The sequence below is a fragment of the Anomaloglossus baeobatrachus genome, chromosome 2 (assembly GCF_048569485.1).
Source record: "Anomaloglossus baeobatrachus isolate aAnoBae1 chromosome 2, aAnoBae1.hap1, whole genome shotgun sequence".
Taxonomy (NCBI): Eukaryota; Metazoa; Chordata; class Amphibia; order Anura; family Aromobatidae; genus Anomaloglossus; species Anomaloglossus baeobatrachus.
The window spans coordinates 419344174-419366705 of NC_134354.1; the positions used below are offsets into that span (position 1 = coordinate 419344174).

The window sequence follows — 22532 nt, forward strand, 5'->3', positions numbered from 1 at the left end:
CAGCCCAGAATGTTGCACGTTCTTTCCTTTGCTGCAGAGCGCTGAAAGCAGGATCGATGCTGGCTTGTGACAAGCGATGAAACTCAGCCCACAGGCCAGTCACTCAGGGAGACTGGGGCCGGCTGCGGTGATGTTGTGGCACCCTGCGGTTATGTAGCCGCAGTGATATCTGCTTGGTGCAGTAAGGGATTTCCACATTGGAAGTACTCACAGACAACACTTTCCACCCTTCCACCCCAGGCCTGAAGGGGGAGCTCTACTTAACTGACGTCAGGCGTACTGGCTGATGTCAGTTGAAGTCTCCTAGACATTCAAATTGCTGGGGGCAGAGAGGCAGTTGAAACCGATCGGGTCCAGTACAGGACTTACAGAGGAAGCAACCTGAAAACAGTGCTGTGTTGGGCCAGTACCAGGGAAAAAACGCCTAGCAGTGTGAGGGATCCTGAGTGAGGGTCGGAGGCAAGGCGAGACACAGAAGGGGTGAAAAGACCAGTTTGGTTCACCCCAGAAGAAGCAGCCCGGACACCGCAGTCAGAGTCTGCACGAGTTCAGTCATGCCCAGCAGAAAAGTCCAGAAGGCGAGGGGGACTTCAGTCTCCTGGCGCAGGAACAGAGCCAGGGACCGCAGTAGAGTTAGTAGTACCCAGGAGAACGGTTCATTACGCCTGCTATACAAGTGAGAGGCACAGGAGAGTTTCAGGGCCAGGTTTGAAACAGACACACAGTAACAAGGAGGCCTCATAACTCACAGATGTGGAAATCCCAACTGTCACCTGAGCACCCAGACTGTACCCTGGAGATAACCCTGCTAACATCAAAAGTACAGAAAGAAAGACCCGGTGTTTGTGTGTGACAGTCATTCCTATCCAAGGTCCTGCTCCTACTACAGACTGTATTTGCCTGAACATGGGGAGCCGCATCTCAGTGGCCTTGTAGAGACCAATATAAAGACTTGTAAGCTGTCTGCCTGTGTGTGAAATCTCAATCTTTTCCAAAGGTCCTGGGATCCCGCTCCACCTGTGTGGAGCAATAATACCTTAGCTACGCCATCACCACCTGCCCCGGGAAACAGGCAGCGCAGCGACGGCCCACATAGCCGCAAGACCACATGTGGCATCAGAGACTTTGTTCCACTGTAGATATAATAATCATCCCCTTTTTTTTTTATGAGACACTGCCAAGGTAACAGAGTTGGACCCCGCCACCGCTGACATCCCAAGACTAGTCAGGCCTGGTACAGAGTACCCTCGGCCCTGGGACGGGCGTGTCATTGTCAGGTCAACTGGAAGTTGGCGAGACATCACCAGATCTCAGAGATCACGTGATGGGAATGAGCGGACCACAATAGCACCACTCAGAGGCAGAATGTACTACACAAGGTATTTGAAAAAAGCCTTCCCTATGAGTTATACAGCAATGTGGCCAATAATGCTGAGTAGTGAACCACCTCTTAAACTTTACAGCTAACTGGAAATACTGCATACGCATGCAATAAAAAAAAAAAAAATCGTCACCCAATAAGTACACACAGCCCAGCACCATAACGTGTGTTTCACTCCCACTAGAGGATTTAGACCTACCATCACTTTGTCGCTTTGGGGGGCACCCCAACCCCTGTGTCGAATCACATAGTGTATAAAGAAAAAACACAAAGAAAATAGATGTTTTTCAGCTCACCAGTCTGTAGATCTAGACGTCCATTCGGGCCAGTGCACGGTATCTGTGGTTGGCTTCCACAGGTGTAGCAATCATTGAAGGGAGGAGGGGATGAAAAACAAACCAGCACTGATGTCTGTAAAATTCAATTAAAATTTTTACAATTGAATTTTACAGACATCAGTGCTGGTTTGTTTTCCATCCCCTCCTCCCTTCAATGATTGCTACAGTGTATAAAGCTCACTTCTAAGCCTACTCCATACATCTCATGTTCACATTTGCAGTACATGTGTAGCAATTTCCTAATCTACTCGACATGCAGGAGTGGTTTGGGAAAAATATGAATATGAGTACATTTTTATAATACACCTCTTGAATACGAGCAAAAATGTATTACAAGTTTGCTTAATGGTCTACAATTGAGAAGCTCATCGCTCTCCTTTAGATTGAGAAATTACTTACCCAATAGAACGGATCTTAAAATTTATTCTGTCTATCTGTAGTACTTTCACCTCCTAAATTAAAAAAAAAAAAAAAAAAAAAAAAAAAGGAAAGGTCATTCTAGGTACAATCTACACAGATACTAGTGACTTCCTGACTTCCATCACTATGAAATACTCACCCGAGGTACAAAGTACTGGTCAGCACTGAACTTATAGAGCCACTCATCCAGGAAGTTATACAGCAAGGAAAGCATATCATTCCCTAAGGAAAAAAGTCAGATATTGAGATTCAGACATCTGCAGCATAATTATAGAAAATCAGCTTTATTTATTAGTGTGTATCATTATTACAAGTGTTTAAGCATATAAAAGAATACGTGATGATGCAGAAAGATTTAATTACTCAAATGGCTGCACTGGAATTTCTACCTTAATTTTCCAAAAGAAAACCAGAAATGAGAACCCTAAAAATCTTACAAAAACAGAACAAACATGACTCTTGACCAAAGTTTTGGTTTTTTTTTTCCTGTTGCTTATACAAAAATCAAGAACAAAACTGGCAGGATAAAACAAGACCATCACATGCAGCAATAAAATAATTGATGATATACCGTATTTTTCAGACTATAAGACGCACCGGACTATAAGACGCACCCTGGTTTTAGAGGAGGAAAATAAAACTTTAAGCAAAAAAATGTGTTCATGACACACTGTTATGGGGCGAGGATCTACTGCTGACACTGTTATAGGGGTAATGTCCCCAAATTCTCTACTAAGGTACCCCATCCTGGTAATGATCCTCCTGCCTTGTATATGATCCCGCTATAAACTCCCATCCTGCTCATATACCCCCCATCCATCCTGCTCATATTCCCCCCATCCATCCTGCTCATATTCCCCCCATCCTGCTCATATACCCCCCATCCTGTTCATATACCCCCCCATCCTGTTCATATACCCCCCCATCCTGTTCATATACCCCCCCATCCTGTTCATATACCCCCCCATCCTGTTCATATACCCCCCCATCCTGTTCATATACCCCCCCCATCCTGTTCATATACCCCCCCCATCCTGTTCATATACCCCCCCCATCCTGTTCATATACCCCCCCCATCCTGTTCATATACCCCCCCCATCCTGTTCATATACCCCCCCCATCCTGTTCATATACCCCCCCCATCCTGTTCATATACCCCCCCCATCCTGTTCATATACCCCCCATCCTGTTCATATACCCCCCATCCTGTTCATATACCCCCCATCCATCCTGCTCATATTCACCCATCCATCCTGTTCATATACCCCCATCCTGTTCATATACCCCCCATCCATCCTGCTCATATACTCCCATCCTGTCCATATAGACCCCATCCATCCTGCTCATATACTCCCATCCTGCTATATGCCCCCATCGTGCTCATATACCATCCTGGTATATGGCCTGTATCCTATAGCACAGAGAAAAAAAACAAACGTTTATACTCACCTTTTCCTCACTCCCTCCAGCACCGATCATCTTCATCTCTGCGCCGCTGACCTGTGTGTGTGGAGCCGTTCCCTTGCAGCATCACAATGTCTTCCTGTCTGTGCCGATCAGCTCAGCACAGATCAGCTGACCGGCACAGACAGGAAGACATCGCATGCTGCAGGGGGACGGCTCCACACACGGGGAGGGGTGAGTGTACTGATTCACTGCACCCCGCGCTGATGACGACGCGCGGGGGGCAGTGAATACAGCCGAACATGATCACTCCAGGCTGTAATTGCCAGGGGTGATCAAGCAGGCCGGCTCTTTATTATGCGCGCGTCCCTGCTCGTCCTCCCGCCCACCTGTCAGTGCCGGCTTCTGCGCTGAGAGATGGGCGGGAGTATGGGCGTGCATATGTAATGAGCGGGCTCACATGGTCACGGCAGGCGCTGCTACTGCCTGCTCGTGCCCACCGATGACCCGCTCCACCGCAGCACCCTCATTCCCGGCCGCAGCCCTATAGTCAGACCATAAGACGCACCCCCAACTTTCCCCCAACATTTGAGGGAAAAAAGTGCGTCTTATGGTCCGAAAAATACGGTACATTAAAGTGTAGCAGATACAAAACAAATGACATGTATAAAATAAAACTATAGAAAGTAGTATGGAAAGGATCCTAAACTAAGTAGAAGAAAAAACGAGAAATAGAGAAGAAAACAAAAAAGGAGGGGAGGGGGACGGGACATACGAGGGGGTGAGTTTGGGAAACACCCTAATGTTGGATAAGGCTCGCAGACAACAGTAGGAGTCAGGAAGGGATCATTCTCCATATTCCCTGCACTGTTGGAATTCCATCCAGTAGTACCAAGTTTTGTAGAAAGTATTCTGTCTACTCTAAACAAAAGGCATTAGGGCCTCCACATGCAATAGATCATTAAACTTAGTAAACTAGAGAGCCAAGCTAGGTGGATTAGCTAAAGTAAATGGATGCAAGCACAGCAGACATTACTGGCACTCTCAAAGGAGAACATTAGTAAGTACAGCCAGGAGTCTCACAAAGTTGAAGGAGGAACAGTTCTGGACATATTTCTGCTTCATGTCCGGTGACCAGCCTAATTATTCTCTTCATATCAATCCAGAAGAGTTGTAGAGCAGGGCAGGACCAAAACATGTGCAAGAAATTGTCTCATAACTCCTACCATAAATACTTTATCGAGGGGAACATATCGTTTAATTTCGCTGGCACCCTATCCCATCTGGTCAACATTTTATAATTCACTTCTTGTAGACGTGAAATTAAAGAATATTAAAAAGGAAGGTGTTGCTTTTTTTTGCATTAATAATATTGATTATGAAATCAAGTATTTTTAATACAAAATTAAAATTCCCTGTTTATATAAATTCTAGTTGTATCGAAGCACTGGGGGCTACCATTTTGGATTTGCTGTGTGTAACGACAGTTACTCACCTCAAATATGGCAGCCCCTGTGCATAGAAGACAGTTGTCGCTCTTCGACCCTATCTCCTGAACTGTATCTGCTTCCTGCTGTGAACTGGAGGCGCCCCCCTGGGCTGTCCAGATCACAGCAGAGGGAGGAGATCACCACCATCTTTGTGGAGCTCACAGCATATGCTGTGTGCTGCACTTTGCCCCTGTCACCCATCGAGATGTGCGAGTACCGTCGCCGGGCTATCACCGCTAAACCTTCCCCCTTATTCTCCCCTCCCCCTGATCTAGTGTGCTCACCTTGGGCCTCCGCTCCTTAGCTCAGTGGAGCACGGTATACTGAGGAGCAGTATACATAGGCGTGCGTGCGACAGAGCACTGCTGGATCGGGACGTCCAAAGTGCTATGTGGGGAGCACTATGCAGCTGTCCTTGGTGACACTTTAGACATATTAGGATCACTTTGCAGTCACGAACAAAATGGCTCCGCACTGTGATCCTAAACTTTATCTTCACTTATGTTTTTGGAAACACCCAGATTGGGAGGGGGAGGTGACATCACACACAGGAGAGCAGATTCTGCCCACTTTTACTGCACTTGTAATGTGAGCTAGTTCTACAGTAGGATTTCAGCAGCTGCTCTTTGTCTTGTGCCCACAGGGCTTTTTTTCATGCTTTTTTAACCAATAAAAAGCAAGGAAAATGCAATGCAGCAAAGACAGAATCGTGACACGCTGTGCCCACAGTGCTTTTTTCCCTGCTTTTTTTGTTGCTGAAAAAGAAGCGACATGTTAATTGTTTCTGCTTTTTTCCCTATCTCAATACATAAGAAGCAGCATGAAAAGAATCATGAAAACATGAAAGGAAGCATACAAAAAGCAGCTTTTTTTGTGCTGAAGAAAAAAAAAAAAAAAAAAAAGCACTGTGGGCACATAGCATAGAAAATATCAAACGCTTATTTTTTTAATATGTTGCTCAATTAAAAACTATTTAAACATAACATTAATACTTTACATTTTTTCAGTTATTGAAATTTTTTTCTTTTTTTGGATAACACCTTCCCTTTAATGGATGACAGACAAAACCTTTTTCCATTTGATCAGCTGTTTGAAGCACCACAAAACTGTAGTGATGATAATGATAGGGTGAGATCTTTACCCCTTCACCCTGGATCTTATTTTTACTTTCCTGAACAGCCCAATTTTTTTTCAATTCTGACCAGTGTCACTTTATGAGGTAATAACTCTGGAACGCTTCATTAGATCCCAGTGAGTCTGAGACTGTTTCTTCGTGACTTATTGTACTTCAACCCCTTAACGACCCATGACGTACTGGGTACGTCATGGATCGTGTGCAGTTAATCCCCGCCCCCTGCCGTGGGCAGGCGGCGGCCATCCGCGCACATATCAGCTGTTTTCAACAGCTGACGTGTGCCTGCTAGTCGCGGGTGGAATCGCTTCCACCCGCGACCATTAACCCCTTACATCTAGCTAACAAAATCTGGCAGCAATATGTATATGCGCGCCGCCATGACAGTGACTTACCCCGCCCCATCGGAAGACACGTGACATGATCACGTGACTTTCGGTGGTTGCCATGGTAGCACAGGGTCATGTGATGTAACATGAGTTACTTCCTCTCAATGCCGGAATACAGCCGGCATTGAAAGTAAAGCAGCGTATCTGCAGTTCTCAGCTCTGTAGCTGTGATCTGCAGATAGGGCACAGCGATCAGATTGCTGATCGCTATAGCGCCCTAGGGGGACTAGTAAAATAAAAAAAAAAATAAAAAAAAGTTTTAAAAAATAAAAAAAAGAAACCTAAAAGTTCAAATCACCCCCCTTTCACCCCATTGAAAATTAAAGGGTTAAAAAAATAAAAAATATACACATTTGGTATCGCCATGTTCAGAAATGCCCGATCTATCAAAACATAAAATTAATCTGATCAGTAAACGGCGTAGCAGCAAAAAATTCCAAACGCCAAAATTACGTTTTTTGGTTGCCACAAATTTTGCTCAAAATGCAATAACAGGCGATCAAAACGTAGCATCTGCGCAACAATTGAACCGTTAAAAACGTCAGATCGAGACGCAAAAAATAAGCCGTCACTGAGCCATTGATCCCGAAAAATGAGAACGCTATGGGTTTTGGAAAATGGCGCAAAACGTGCGCCACTTTTTTTGGACAAGCTTGTGATTTTTTTTTTTTATCCCCTTAAATACAAGTAAACCTATTGATGTTTGGTGTCTACAAACCCGCACTGACCTCAGGCATCACAATGACATCAGTTTTACCATATAGTGAACACTGTGAATAAAATATTCCAAAAACTATTGTGCGATCACACTTTTGCAATTTTTCCGCACTTGGAATTTTTTTGCCGTTTTCCAGTACACTATATGGTAAAACTTATGGTTTCATTTAAAAGTACAACTCGTCCCGCAAAAAACAAGCCCTCATATGGCAAGATTGACAGAAAAATCAAAAAGTTACGGCTCTCGGAAGAAAGAGGAAAAAAAACAAAACGGAAAAACACAATGCCCGGGGGCTGAAGGGGTTAAGTTACTGGTAAATTTAGTACATTTTTTGTGTTTATGAAAAACCTCAAATTTTATGCTCCTAAACCAAAGAATTAAAAGGGTGGTTCACCCATATTTATTAGTTATATCGATGTTATGTTGAGAAACAATGTTTCTCTCAAGTACCTTATGTTGGTAATAGTGCCTGTGAGAGGCGCTATTGCAGACTGCTGTTCCCCATACCTGAACCCCGGGCTCCGTGAAATCGGGATCCGGTAAGGTCACGTCAACTTCCTGCTGACCTGACATCACCGCGGCCGGTCACAGTATTCCTGAGTCACCGGGCTGTGGGCGGCGTTTCACCGCTCGTCACAGTCCAGCGTGTCTCCTGCTTGCAGCGTTCTGCTGTGAGGAGCTGTGAAACTTCGCCCACGGCCCATCACTCACGGACACTGGGGCCGGCTGCGGTGATGTCAGGTCAACAGGAACTTGACGTGACATCACGGAGCCCGGAGGTCAGGCGATGGGGAACAGTGGTCTGCAATAGCGCCTCTGACAGGCACTATTGCCAACATAAGGTATTTGAGAGAAACATTGTTTCCCAACATAATATCGATATACCAAATAAATATGGGTGAACTACCCCTTTAGGTCACACAAAACAGTTAATACATATTTCCCACATGTCTACTTTACATCAGTACAACTTTGGATTATCAGCAATTTCATTTTTTCAACAAAATCACATTTGAAGTGACTTTCAGAGGCCTAGATGACAAAAAAAAAAAAATAAAAAAAAAATACCCCAAAGTTACACCATTCAAAAAAAACTGCACATCTCACACTGCTCAAAACCAAAATGGAAAAAATTCATTAACACATTAGGCGCTTCACATGAAATAATACAATGTAATTTTATTTTTTCCCACAAAAATGTTACTTTAACCCCAAATTTTGTATTTTAACAAGGGTAACAGGAGAAAATCCACCATATAATTTACTGTGCAATTTCTTCTGAGTACACAGATTCTCCACATTTGTTGGAAATCCACTGTTTGAGTGCACGGAAGGGCTCGGAAGGGAAGGTGCCTTATTCAACACAAAAATGGCTGGAATCGTTAGCGGACGCCATGTCACATTTGGAGAGTCCCTGATGTGCCTATACAGTGGAAACCCTCACATTTGACTGCATTTTGGTAACTAGACCCCGCACCTCACCCTGTTCCACAGGCATCATTAATTAAGCACCATTTACTTGGACCTGCTCCACCTTTATCCATGGCTGCTGGTCTGACACTGAGGGCCAGTTCTGACATTGTGCTAGTGTATGTGGCCTTGCTGCATATGCTGGCACCTGGACTGCCTTTATTCGCAGTTGTCTGTCTTTGCAACATGGGAGCGGTTCGGAGATGTCACAGGTATATGTGTTGCTTTTATATGGTTCTGCTTATTAAAATATTTAGATGGCCATATGGCACAATGGTAATTTATACAATATAGAGTAGGACCCCCCTATTGAAATTTGCCGTGACGTGGCAGGGGTGGCTCAAATTATTAATCAATTGTTTGCGAAAAATCTAATTTTGCATTATGGTACAGTAAGGAATGAATTTGTGAATTTTACACTTATTTGTTGCATGCCATTCATAGGCAGTGCTGGCTCCCCCCTCCCCACATGTGACTGTACAGTACTGTTTGGCCCCAAATCAGAGCACTGGAGGGAAGGAGCGCCATTTTATTTTTGGAGCACATATTTTCCTATAATAGTTTGTAGACTCAATTTGGGAAGACTCTAAGAGCCAAAACAGCAGAAACCACCTCAAGTGACATTTTGGAAATTACACCCCTCTGAGAATTAATCTATGGATGCAGTGATGATTTTGTCTCTGGAAAACACCCATGGTGTCAAACACAGTGAATGTTGCAGAAATAAAAATTGCAAATAAGCCCTTGTTGTGCTCAGTATATTGTAGTGGCTGTACATTGTACCCAGCTTGTGCTTCTGGAAACCTGCACCCCGTAAATTAAGCGGACTTCCTCACTACAACAATGCCAAACATGTGGATGTTAACTGTGGTTTAGGCACATTGTAGGGCTCAGAAGGGAGAGAGGCATTTGGATTTGATGCAGCAGATTTTGCTTGATTTCTTTTTAGGGGAGCAATAGCGCTTATCCAGGCGCCACTTCTGGCAATGAGAGCGAAGACCAGGCGGTGATTGCGTGGGCACAGCGCCTGTGATCGCCATGACGTATCCAGTATGTCATTGGTTGGTAACCCCTATCAGACCATGACATACTGGGTAATACAAAAATATTTAGGCGTGCACACTCCGAGGATTTTTGAGGTGCCAGTGAACTAAGTGAAAACTCAAAGTCCAAAAATCAAGAAAATCACTGCACTCTCCAGAGATTATTTTCAAACGTGTTTTTTTTCTGTGTGAAGTTTGCAACTGTATAAACGTTTCGTCCTTAGTTTAGGCCTTGCTCACTAGTCGCTCCTCAATTATTTTTGATGGGAGATTACTATGGGAGGGATAGCACCACAATAATCGGTAATCTCAGCGTATTGGACACGATATATGAATGGCAGTTGTCTCTTTAGGATCACTGTCCTGTAAGGCAGGCCCTTTCCCTTGGGATTAATTAGGAGAACTGTTTAGCAAGTCCTCGTTCATGGATTATGGCAAGTACAAAAAAATGAACTAAATATTTTGTCTATTAAGCCTCAATTTATCAGCTCTTAATACTTAAAGATGTGTTTTGTGCCCATTTAACTAGTTCCTAACCTTAGTTCTCAGATGAAAATAACTCTAAATTTTGTGAGAAGAAGACATCTTTAATATCGCATACACAAGGCCTGGGTTCAACCTGCCATTGAAATAACGAGGCCAGTTATATCTGCAAATTGTGGATGTGAGTGGGTCCTAGTTCAGTTGTGTTCACCCGTCCACATGGCAGATGGGTGCAGAAGCTTCCTGCCATTGCACGCACTATATTCAGCCGTAAAATAGGAGAAATTGTATATGTTGGGAAGCTTTTCTGCCTGGGGAAAATTACTAGCAAATGAACCCCACATGGACCAGTTGTAGCCTATTCTATTCAGACTCAAAACACGTTTGTCTGAACCAGAGTGGGAGGATTATACTTTCTAATAAAATTTTTGTTAAAGCATATAATAAAAGCACCACTGCTATTGTTTTTTTTTTGCTCTGCTGGAGTGCTGCTTTAAATGCAAGCCCCCTGCCCTTGGAATATACTCACCTTCTGGCAAATTCATTATTGTTGTCGCTCTGGTGATTTGTGACCTGCTGGAAACTCCAGTGTTTTATGGAGAGCGTGCCCGAAGTCACAACGCAATACAAGTCTATGAGAGCCTTATTCAGGCTCTCAGAGATGCATTGGGAGCTTGTGACGTAACTTCTGACTTCCGTCCAACCAGAAGTTACTGTCACAAGATGTCACTGCGGAACCGGAGCGGCATCGGTTAACTGTGAAGACGCCGAAAGGTGAGTATAAGACAGGAGGCTTAGATTTGGTCATGATTAAGAACTTATACAGCTCAAAACAAGTAGAAAGGTTCTACATCTATTTTATTTTATTACACCTACTTTTAAACTATCTCCAATAAACATGTTTTCGATTTTGAATTTTCCTTTAAGAATGCTGGATATACCTGCCCTTTTTCTTACGTTAAGATTTAAATCGCCACAAATTTTGCTGCGGCCATTCATCATGAAAATGTTAAAGGGGTGGTTCACCCATATTTTTTTATTGTCTAGATCAGGGGTGGGGAACCTCCGGCCCGCGGGCCGCATGCGGCCCGCCATGACCTTTTGTGCGGCCCCCGGGCAGATTCCCGGGGGCGCAGTACTCCGGCCACCGCCGTGGTTTTACCGGCCGCCGGCCCTTTAAATCTCCACATGTGCTGCTTGAACGCACCAATGAGCTCTTTCGCTAGCAGGTGTCAGCGTGCTCAGAACGCGACTCTGTGGGTGGGTTTAGCGCTCTGCGTGCGCTTCCGTCCCACAGCATTGTGACGCCCCCCTCACCGCCCCTTCTCTGGTACAGCGTGCCCCATTAGTGAAGTGTGCCGCCCGCTCCCCTGCGCCTCCCGCTCACCGGTGCCTCGTGCCCCATCAGTGAAGTGTGCCGCCCGCTCCCCTGCGCCTCCCGCTCACCGGTGCCTCGTGCCCCATCAGTGGAGTGTGCCGCCCGCTCCCCTGCGCCTCCCGCTCACCGGTGCCTCGTGCCCCATCAGTGGAGTGTGCCGCCCGCTCCCCTGCGCCTCCCGCTCACCGGTGCAGCGTGCCCCATCAGTGGAGTGTGCAGCTCCCAGTATGTGTACCGCCCGCTCCCCTGCGCCTCCCGCTCACCGGTGCAGCGTGCCCCATCAGTGGAGTGTGCAGCTCCCAGTATGTGTACCGCCCGCTCCCCTGCGCCTCCCGCTCACCGGTGTAGCATCGTGCCCCATCAGTGGGGTGTGCAGCTCCCAGTGCTGTCTTCTTTCCAATGCTGTGTACCCCCTAGTGCTGTCTGCGTTGCCCCCCCACTTAGTGCTGTCTGCGTTGCCCCCCCACTTAGTGCTGTCTGCGTTGCCCCCCCACTTAGTGCTGTCTGCGTTGCCCCCCCACTTAGTGCTGTCTGCGTTGCCCCCCCACTTAGTGCTGTCTGCGTTGCCCCCCCACTTAGTGCTGTCTGCGTTGCCCCCCCACTTAGTGCTGTCTGCGTTGCCCCCCCACTTAGTGCTGTCTGCGTTGCCCCCCCACTTAGTGCTGTCTGCGTTGCCCCCCCACTTAGTGCTGTCTGCGTTGCCCCCCCACTTAGTGCTGTCTGCGTTGCCCCCCCACTTAGTGCTGTCTGCGTTGCCCCCCCACTTAGTGCTGTCTGCGTTGCCCCCCCACTTAGTGCTGTCTGCGTTGCCCCCCCACTTAGTGCTGTCTGCGTTGCCCCCCCACTTAGTGCTGTCTGCGTTGCCCCCCCACTTAGTGCTGTCTGCGTTGCCCCCCCACTTAGTGCTGTCTGCGTTGCCCCCCCACTTAGTGCTGTCTGCGTTGCCCCCCCACTTAGTGCTGTCTGCGTTGCCCCCCCACTTAGTGCTGTCTGCGTTGCCCCCCCACTTAGTGCTGTCTGCGTTGCCCCCCCACTTAGTGCTGTCTGCGTTGCCCCCCCACTTAGTGCTGTCTGCGTTGCCCCCCCACTTAGTGCTGTCTGCGTTGCCCCCCCACTTAGTGCTGTCTGCGTTGCCCCCCCACTTAGTGCTGTCTGCGTTGCCCCCCCACTTAGTGCTGTCTGCGTTGCCCCCCCACTTAGTGCTGTCTGCGTTGCCCCCCCACTTAGTGCTGTCTGCGTTGCCCCCCCACTTAGTGCTGTCTGCGTTGCCCCCCCACTTAGTGCTGTCTGCGTTGCCCCCCCACTTAGTGCTGTCTGCGTTGCCCCCCCACTTAGTGCTGTCTGCGTTGCCCCCCCACTTAGTGCTGTCTGCGTTGCCCCCCCACTTAGTGCTGTCTGCGTTGCCCCCTGTGAGGTAAATCCTGGGATATGAAGAGGAATTATGACTAGAAGTCATAATTGCTCTCATCACTCCCTGGCAGTGCCCCCCTCCCTTCTGGTTCTCAAATGTCCAGCATCTGTGAAGGTGTCACATCCCACTTACACCTCCAACAGCCATCTCCTCTGATATGGAGATGAGATGTTGTGCGGACAATGGACACAGGATGGCTCCCTGCCGTCACCCTGTAACAAGAGTTGTATCTCATTAGCAAGGCTTGGAAGTAGCCAGACAGAACGACTCCAGTAAAAAATGGTTCATATCTCGCAAGCCATATCTCCGATAAATATGGCAACCATAAAAATGGTGTTTGCGCAGGCGGACGATGCTGGCACACCTTTTTTATGGAAGGGGGAGCTTGGGAAATACCCCAGGCGTGATATCAGCCATATGGGAACTCGTAGACAGGTCATGAGTCCCCTCGTTCTGTAGCTAAATTCATAGCTGTCACAATGAGAGCATTGGCGTCCGCCTACGACGCTCCCAGGCAAAGTTATGGCCCATATTCCATGTTGTGAATTTGTCCATAACTCCAGCCAGGGGTGGAGCAGTGCTCCCTGTGAGGTCACTAAGGTAGGAGGGGACCTGGATTTGCCCAGGTTGATAACCCTGCTTCGGCCATTTTCCAGTGTTCTTTCGCTGGGGGTCACGTGCTCTGTCTGTCGGTCGGGAGGTATAAAGGAGGGGTGACTCCTGCTTGTTACCCCCCGATCGTGACGTACTGGTAGCCAGCGCGGGGGATTTCTGAGTGACCCCCCCGGTGGTTTGTGACATATTGGTGGCAAGCGGTGGGATCGAGATAATAGTGTGTGTGAGTGTGAGACCCATACTCCCAGACACTAAAGACTGCCTGCAGCAGCTGTGGCTGCTGGGGTCTTCAGACCAGCTCAACACTAGAGTGTCAGAGTGCAGATACTGTAAGGTGTGGGGAGGCATCAGGTGTCAGTTCTGTGTCAGTGACCAAAGTCTGCAACAATGGCTGAGAGCACCAGGAGCAAAGCCAAAGGAATGGCCGATGCTCAGGCCAGAGACGATGAGGAGGTTGTCCACGAGCCCTCCAGGAGCTCGACGCCAGAAAACCGTTCTGCAGAGGACAGCGCACAACCTAGCAATTATGGACAAGATGAGGAGCAGCTCACCCAAGGGTCCTCAACGAGCCAGATGCCAGCCCTCCGCTCTGCAATGGACAGTGAAGCACCAGGCTCCGCAGCGGGCCGCAGATCACCACGTGCCATTCCACCGAGCCTGGGAGGCTCGGATAGCCTTCTTCAAATGGCTATGGCCCTACTCCAGGCTGGAGACCGGGAGGGCTACCAGGCACTCCTGGCAGAGCGCAGGGCAGCGTGTGAGGCTGAGGCTGCGGAGCGGCAGGCAGAGCGGCAAGCAGCGCGTGAGGCTGAGGCTGCGGAGCGGCAGGCAGCGCGTGAAGAGCGCCAGGCAGAGCGTGACTACCAGCTGCAGCTAGCTCAGCTCCGGCCCTCATCAGCCGCACGTGACCTTCAAGACACCAAACTTCCAAAGGTCCGTGTTGAGGACTTCCCAGTGCTGGAGAAGGATGGAGACTTGGACTCTTTCTTGACTGCTTTTGAACGGACTTGCTTGCAGCACCATCTGAACAAGGACCAGTGGGCCAAATACCTGACCCCCCGTTTAAGGGGTAAGGCCCTGGATATCCTTGGGGACTTGCCTGCTGAGGCAGATCAGGGCTACGACACCATCAAGCGGGCCCTGATCCAACAGTACAACCTCACTCCGGAGTCCTACCGCAAGAAGTTCCGGACCCTGCAAAAGGGACCAAAGGACTCCTGGGCTGACCACCGGCGGGCACTTGCCCGAGCTGCCGACCACTGGACCCAAGGCCTGCAGCTTTCCACCGGGCCAGAGATCCTGGACTTGGTCGTCACGGAGCAACTCCTGTGGAACTGCCCTGAGGATCTCCGCCAGTTCATCCGGGACCAGAAGCCAAAGGGGTCCACGGCTACAGCTGCCCTGGCCGATGACTACACCAACAATCGGGCTCCTGAAGCCAGGAGAGCAGCCACCAGCAGCACCTGGAGAGGGGGTAAGATGAACTCTGCGACTGCCCCACCTGCCCCTAGACTGCAGGGGGTGTCCCCCTCAACTCCCCTCTCCAGGCCCGTGGCAGAACCAAGACGGTGCCACCAGTGCAACCTACCTGGACACTTCAAGGCCATGTGCCCTCAGCGTCCCAAGGCCCCGGCTCCGTCCCCGTCCCAAGGGCCGCCCAAGGTGTATTGTGTGGGTGGGGGTGGTGGTAGGTCCCTGGACAGCTTCCAACCTGTCACCGTCGGCCAGTCTGTGACCATAGGACTGCGAGACAGCGCCTCGGAAGTGACTCTGGTGCGGCCTGAGATGGTGTCCCCCCAAGACTTGATCCCTGGAAAAACCCTCGCTGTCTCCGGGATTGGAGGCATTGACCCGGCGCTGCCTGTTGCTGACATTTATGTGGACTGGGGCGCAGGGCGAGGGGTGAGGGAGGTGGGGGTAACTGATCGGATCCCTGCAAACGTGCTACTTGGGACAGATTTGGGGCAGATAACCTCCCAGTTTGGGCCCCAACCAAGGGCTGAACCTTCAGCCAGTACGGACATGACTCCTGACAATGTCAATGTGTTATCTATGAATGATGTGAGAGAGGGGGGAGTGAACTCTGATATTTCTGCTTGCACAGACACCATAGACACACACACAGCTGCAGCTGTGACAGGGGAGGGGGTCAGAGAAAGGTGTGACAATGCCTCTACAAGTAACCAGCCTGTGAGCTGGGATCTGCTGCCCTCTGCAGGGATAAGCAGAGAGCAGGGTGCTGCAGGGGGAGGACCAGTATGTGGGGTGGGGGCTACCACAGCAAATGTGGGGTCCCCAGAGATTTCACAGCGGGGTTCTGTTGCTGCAGGAGGGGAACAGGCAGGTGAGATTGGGGCCAGTCCAGGAGCGGAAGTGCTCCCAGGTAAGATCTCGGTGCATGGTTCCCCCACAACCGGGGTGTCAGGAAGCCAGGTAGGTCTGCCTGAACCGGCGACTTGGTCAGGAACGGAGGAGGAGCAGGCACGACCCACGGTCGCAGCGGCTGTGGCCGCTGTCACCCGCAGTGGGAGTGCTGGAAGCCAAGGGGCCTCCCGGAGGTCCGATAGCTCTTCCCCTTCTGACCAAGTGGCAGCCGAGTCAGGTGGAGGCCAGGACACAGGTCCCGGGGTACTGACTGAAGATGTGACAGTCTCGTCGATTCTGGCCACATCTAGTCAGGAGTTTCAGGCAGCGTTAGAAGCTGACGACAGCCTGAAAGCTCTAAAGGAGCAGGCGGCACAGCCTCCCTCGGACTCGGACCCGGAGCGAGTGGTCTGGGACCAAGGACGGCTGTACCGGGCCACGGTCCAGCAGGGTTCACCGGAGGCGTGGCCCAGGGACCGACAGTTGGTGGTACCCTATCCGTTCCGGACGGAGTTGTTGCGGATCGCACATGAGATTCCGATGGCCGGACACCTAGGGATCGCTAAGACCAAGGCCAGGTTAAACCAGCATTTCTACTGGCCAAAAATGGGGCCGATGTGGCTGCCTACTGCCGTTCGTGTGAAACCTGTCAGAGAGTGGGGAAGGCGGGGCCACGCCCCAAAGCCCCACTGGTATCTCTGCCAATCATCGATGAGCCTTTCAGGAGGGTGGCTGTGGATCTGGTCGGCCCGCTGGCCATCCCCAGCAGCTCCGGGAAACGCTTCATACTGACGGTAGTGGACTATGCCACCCGGTACCCAGAAGCAGTGGCCTTGTCGTCCATTCGGGCTGACAAGGTGGCCACCGCATTGCTGGAGATTTTCTCCCGAGTGGGTTTTCCCCAGGAAATGCTCACTGACCGGGGGACCCAATTCATGTCCCAGCTGATGGAGGCCCTCTGTAAGCAAGTCCAGGTGCGACATCTGGTGGCCAGCCCGTACCATCCACAGACTAATGGCCTGTGCGAGCGGTTCAATGGCACCTTAAAGCAGATGCTTAAGATGTTGGTCGACTCCCATGGGCGTGACTGGGAGCGGTATCTCCCACACCTGTTATTTGCTTACCGGGAGGTTCCACAGGCCTCAACAGGATTCTCACCGTTTGAGCTCCTGTACGGGCGACGTGTGCGGGGCCCCCTGGCTCTGGTGAAAGAGGCTTGGGAAGGGGATTTGGCCACCCCTGGAGTGTCGGTTATCGAGTATGTCATGCGCTTCCGGGACAAAATGCAGGCCTTGACGCAACTGGTACACGACAATATGGCTCAAGCCCAGGCCGATCAGAAGCGTTGGTACGACCAGAACGCTTGTGAGAGGACCTACCAAGTGGGTCAAAAGGTGTGGGTACTGGTCCCCGTACCACAGGACAAGCTTCAGGCAGCCTGGGAAGGCCCATACCTCGTGTACCAGCAGCTCAACCCTGTGACGTACCTGGTCACCCTGGACCCTGCCCGTGGAAGGCGGAAGCCCTTCCATGTGAACATGATGAAGGCACATCATGAGCGGGAGGCATGTGCGCTCCCCGTGTGCAACCTGCCCGAGGAGGGAGAAGCGGAAACCCTCTTGGATATGCTAGCCCAGGTTAGGGCAGGCGGATCCATTGAGGATGTGGAGGTTGGCCACCAGCTCTTGGAGGACCAACGGTCCCAGCTGTGGGCCACCCTACACCCCTTCCGGGGGTTGTTTACCAACCAGCCCGGAAGGACTGACTTGGCTGTCCATCACGTGGACACTGGGGATCATCCCCCGATCCGGCGTTCAGCATATCGGGTCTCCCTGGAGGTGCAGCAACACATGCGCCAGGAGATTGACGAGATGCTGAAGCTGGGGGTGATCCAGGCATCCAACAGCGCTTGGGCCTCGCCTGTAGTCCTCGTCCCTAAGAAGGACCGAACTACTCGGTTCTGCGTGGACTACAGGGGGCTCAATGCGGTCACGGTCGCCGATGCGTACCCAATGCCACGCATCGATGACCTGCTCGATCAGTTGGCCGGGGCTCAGTACCTGACCATCATGGATCTGAGCCGGGGATATTGGCAGATCCCCCTGACTCGCAAGGCCAGGGAACGCTCTGCCTTTATTACCCCATTTGGACTGTACGAGTCCACGGTGATGCCATTCGGGATGAGGAATGCCCCTGCCACTTTCCAGCGGATGGTCAACACCCTGCTCAAGGGACTTGAAGGGTACGCGGCCGCGTACCTAGATGACATTGCCGTCTTCAGTCCCACCTGGGAGGACCACCTAGAGCATCTAGCACAGGTGCTCAGGCGGATCCACCGGGCAGGTTTGACCATCAAGCCGGGAAAGTGTCAGCTGGCCATGAGCGAGGTCCAGTACCTCGGTCACCGGGTAGGCGGGAGAACACTGAAGCCCGAGCCTGAGAAAGTGGAGGCCATCGCATCCTGGCCCACCCCCAGGACCAAGAAGCAGGTGATGTCCTTCTTGGGGACCGCTGGGTACTATAGGAGGTTTGTTCCATGCTATAGTAGCCTGGCAAAGCCCTTGACGGACCTCACCAAGAAGAAGCTGCCCTCTGCAGTCGATTGGACAGTGGACTGCGAGACAGCCTTCCGGGCCCTAAAGGACGCCCTGTCCAGCCCGCCCGTGCTACAGGCAGCCGACTTCACGCGGCCGTTTGTAGTACAGACCGACGCCAGTGACTTCGGCCTCGGTGCGGTGCTCAGCCAGGTGGACTCTGCGAGCCAAGAGCACCCAGTCTTGTACCTGAGCAGGAAGCTGTTACCAAGGGAAGTGGCCTATTCTACAATGGAGAAGGAGTGCCTGGCCATAGTGTGGGCCCTGCAGCGTCTGCAACCCTATCTATACGGGCGCCACTTCATCGTGGAGACGGACCACAATCCCCTCAGCTGGTTGCACACCGTCTCTGGGACGAATGGGCGATTGTTGCGATGGAGCCTTGCGCTCCAGCAATACGACTTCACCATTCGCCACAAAAGGGGCCGTGACCACGGTAACGCAGACGGGCTGTCCCGACAAGGAGAGGTCGCGGACGGGCGCACGGGGGAACACCGGAGTGTGCTGCCCCCTAGCGCCCTCAAAAGGGGGGAGGTGTGAGGTAAATCCTGGGATATGAAGAGGAATTATGACTAGAAGTCATAATTGCTCTCATCACTCCCTGGCAGTGCCCCCCTCCCTTCTGGTTCTCAAATGTCCAGCATCTGTGAAGGTGTCACATCCCACTTACACCTCCAACAGCCATCTCCTCTGATATGGAGATGAGATGTTGTGCGGACAATGGACACAGGATGGCTCCCTGCCGTCACCCTGTAACAAGAGTTGTATCTCATTAGCAAGGCTTGGAAGTAGCCAGACAGAACGACTCCAGTAAAAAATGGTTCATATCTCGCAAGCCATATCTCCGATAAATATGGCAACCATAAAAATGGTGTTTGCGCAGGCGGACGATGCTGGCACACCTTTTTTATGGAAGGGGGAGCTTGGGAAATACCCCAGGCGTGATATCAGCCATATGGGAACTCGTAGACAGGTCATGAGTCCCCTCGTTCTGTAGCTAAATTCATAGCTGTCACAATGAGAGCATTGGCGTCCGCCTACGACGCTCCCAGGCAAAGTTATGGCCCATATTCCATGTTGTGAATTTGTCCATAACTCCAGCCAGGGGTGGAGCAGTGCTCCCTGTGAGGTCACTAAGGTAGGAGGGGACCTGGATTTGCCCAGGTTGATAACCCTGCTTCGGCCATTTTCCAGTGTTCTTTCGCTGGGGGTCACGTGCTCTGTCTGTCGGTCGGGAGGTATAAAGGAGGGGTGACTCCTGCTTGTTACCCCCCGATCGTGACGTACTGGTAGCCAGCGCGGGGGATTTCTGAGTGACCCCCCCGGTGGTTTGTGACACCCCCCCACTTAGTGCTGTCTGCGTTGCCCCCCCACTTAGTGCTGTCTGCGTTGCCCCCCCCACTTAGTGCTGTCTGCGTTGCCCCCCCACTTAGTGCTGTCTGCGTTGCCCCCCCACTTAGTGCTGTCTGCGTTGCCCCCCCACTTAGTGCTGTCTGCGTTGCCCCCCCACTTAGTGCTGTCTGCGTTGCCCCCCCACTTAGTGCTGTCTGCGTTGCCCCCCCACTTAGTGCTGTCTGCGTTGCCCCCCCACTTAGTGCTGTCTGCGTTGCCCCCCCACTTAGTGCTGTCTGCGTTGCCCCCCCACTTAGTGCTGTCTGCGTTGCCCCCCCACTTAGTGCTGTCTGCGTTGCCCCCCCACTTAGTGCTGTCTGCGTTGCCCCCCCACTTAGTGCTGTCTGCGTTGCCCCCCCCACTTAGTGCTGTCTGCGTTGCCCCCCCCACTTAGTGCTGTCTGCGTTGCCCCCCCCACTTAGTGCTGTCTGCGTTGCCCCCCCCACTTAGTGCTGTCTGCGTTGCCCCCCCCACTTAGTGCTGTCTGCGTTGCCCCCCCACTTAGTGCTGTCTGCGTTGCCCCCCCACTTAGTGCTGTCTGCGTTGCCCCCCCACTTAGTGCTGTCTGCGTTGCCCCCCCACTTAGTGCTGTCTGCGTTGCCCCCCCACTTAGTGCTGTCTGCGTTGCCCCCCCACTTAGTGCTGTCTGCGTTGCCCCCCCACTTAGTGCTGTCTGCGTTGCCCCCCCACTTAGTGCTGTCTGCGTTGCCCCCCCACTTAGTGCTGTCTGCGTTGCCCCCCCACTTAGTGCTGTCTGCGTTGCCCCCCCACTTAGTGCTGTCTGCGTTGCCCCCCCACTTAGTGCTGTCTGCGTTGCCCCCCCACTTAGTGCTGTCTGCGTTGCCCCCCCACTTAGTGCTGTCTGCGTTGCCCCCCCACTTAGTGCTGTCTGCGTTGCCCCCCCACTTAGTGCTGTCTGCGTTGCCCCCCCACTTAGTGCTGTCTGCGTGCCCCCCCACTTAGTGCTGTCTGCGTGCCCCCCCACTTAGTGCTGTCTGCGTGCCCCCCCACTTAGTGCTGTCTGCGTGCCCCCCCACTTAGTGCTGTCTGCGTGCCCCCCCACTTAGTGCTGTCTGCGTGCCCCCCCACTTAGTGCTGTCTGCGTGCCCCCCCACTTAGTGATGTTCGTGCTCTCTGTGCTGCCCTAGTGATGTGTGTGCCACCCCAGTGCCGTCTGTGCCCCACAGCAATGCTTACGCCTCCCTGTGACCTAGTTATGTCTGTTCCCCAGCCCCTCTTGTCATGTATATGCCCCCAGCATCTCCTGTCATGGATATGCCCCAGCATCTCCTGTTATGTGTATGCCCCAACCCCTCCTGTGATATATACATCACATTGGAGATGCTAGGAGGCATATACATCACACGCTGGGGTATATACATCACATTGGAGATGTTGGGGCTGTACATATCACAGGAGCGTCTGGGCGCATATACCTCACAGGAGGGGCTGGGCGCATATACCTCACAGGAGGGGCTGGGCGCATATACCTCACAGGAGGGGCTGGGCGCATATACCTCACAGGAGCGTCTGGGCGCATATACCTCACAGGAGGGGCTGGGCGCATATACCTCACAGGAGGGGCTGAAAGCATATACATCATAGAAGGGGGCTGGGGGCATATACATGTGTGATGTAGGTGTCTCCTGTGATGTATATACAGCAGTCCCAGCGTCTCCTGTGTGATGTATATCCCAACAGCCCCTTCAGTCATATATGTGTCTCCTGTGATTTATATACACCAGTCCCTGTGTCTGTTGTGTGATGTATGTAGTCTACCAATATTATTATCACAAAGAGTTGCCTGCGCTCCAGACCGAGACAAACCTGGAAAAGAGAGAAGCAACATAAGTATCACCGAACATCACAGCCGCACCAAAGAGAAGCCGCTCCAGCCATTACAGTAAGGGTGAGTTAAACTGTTTGACCAAATATAGTTGGTTCATTTTCACATTGATAATTTTGTGCGGCCCCCGAAGGTTGGCAGAAATTTCCAAATGGCCCCCGGCAGCAAAAAGGTTCCCCACCCCTGGTCTAGATCGATATTATATTGAGAAACAATGTTTCTTTCAAATACCTTATGTTGGCAATAGTGCCTGTGAGAGGTGCTATTGTAGACCGCTGCATTTCTATTGCAGACCTCGGGGATTCGGTGACGTCACGTCAAGTTCCTGACACCGCGGCCGGCCGCAGTGTCCGTAAGTGATGGGCTGTGGGCAGTGTTTCACCGCTCGTCACAGCCCATCAGCTCCCTCCTCCCTCACAGCCGAGCACTGCAAGCAGCAGACACACTGGGCTGTGATGAGCAGTGAAACACCGCCCATAGCACAGTAACTCAGGAAGACCGGGGCCGACCGCAGGGATGTGACATGTCTAGAACTTGACGTGATGTCACCGGATCCCCGAGGTCACGGAGCAGGGAACAGCAGTCTGCAATAGCGCCTCTCACAGGCACTATTGCCAACATAAGGTATTTGAGAGAAACATTGTTTCTCAATATAATATTGATC

At 51.3% G+C, this 22532-nt stretch overlaps 1 protein-coding gene across 2 annotated transcripts in view; it reads right to left on the bottom strand.

The window, feature by feature from the left end:
- Window positions 1-22532, bottom strand: part of ZBTB8OS (zinc finger and BTB domain containing 8 opposite strand) — a 40301-nt gene that overhangs the window by 13168 nt on the left and 4601 nt on the right. For both annotated transcript variants that reach the window (XM_075336167.1, XM_075336168.1), the window contains 2 exons: window positions 2279-2361; window positions 2119-2171 (listed from right to left, as the gene is read on the bottom strand). In XM_075336167.1, coding sequence (XP_075192282.1) covers window positions 2119-2171; window positions 2279-2361 — 136 coding nt within the window. The remainder of the gene's footprint in view (window positions 1-2118; window positions 2172-2278; window positions 2362-22532) is intronic.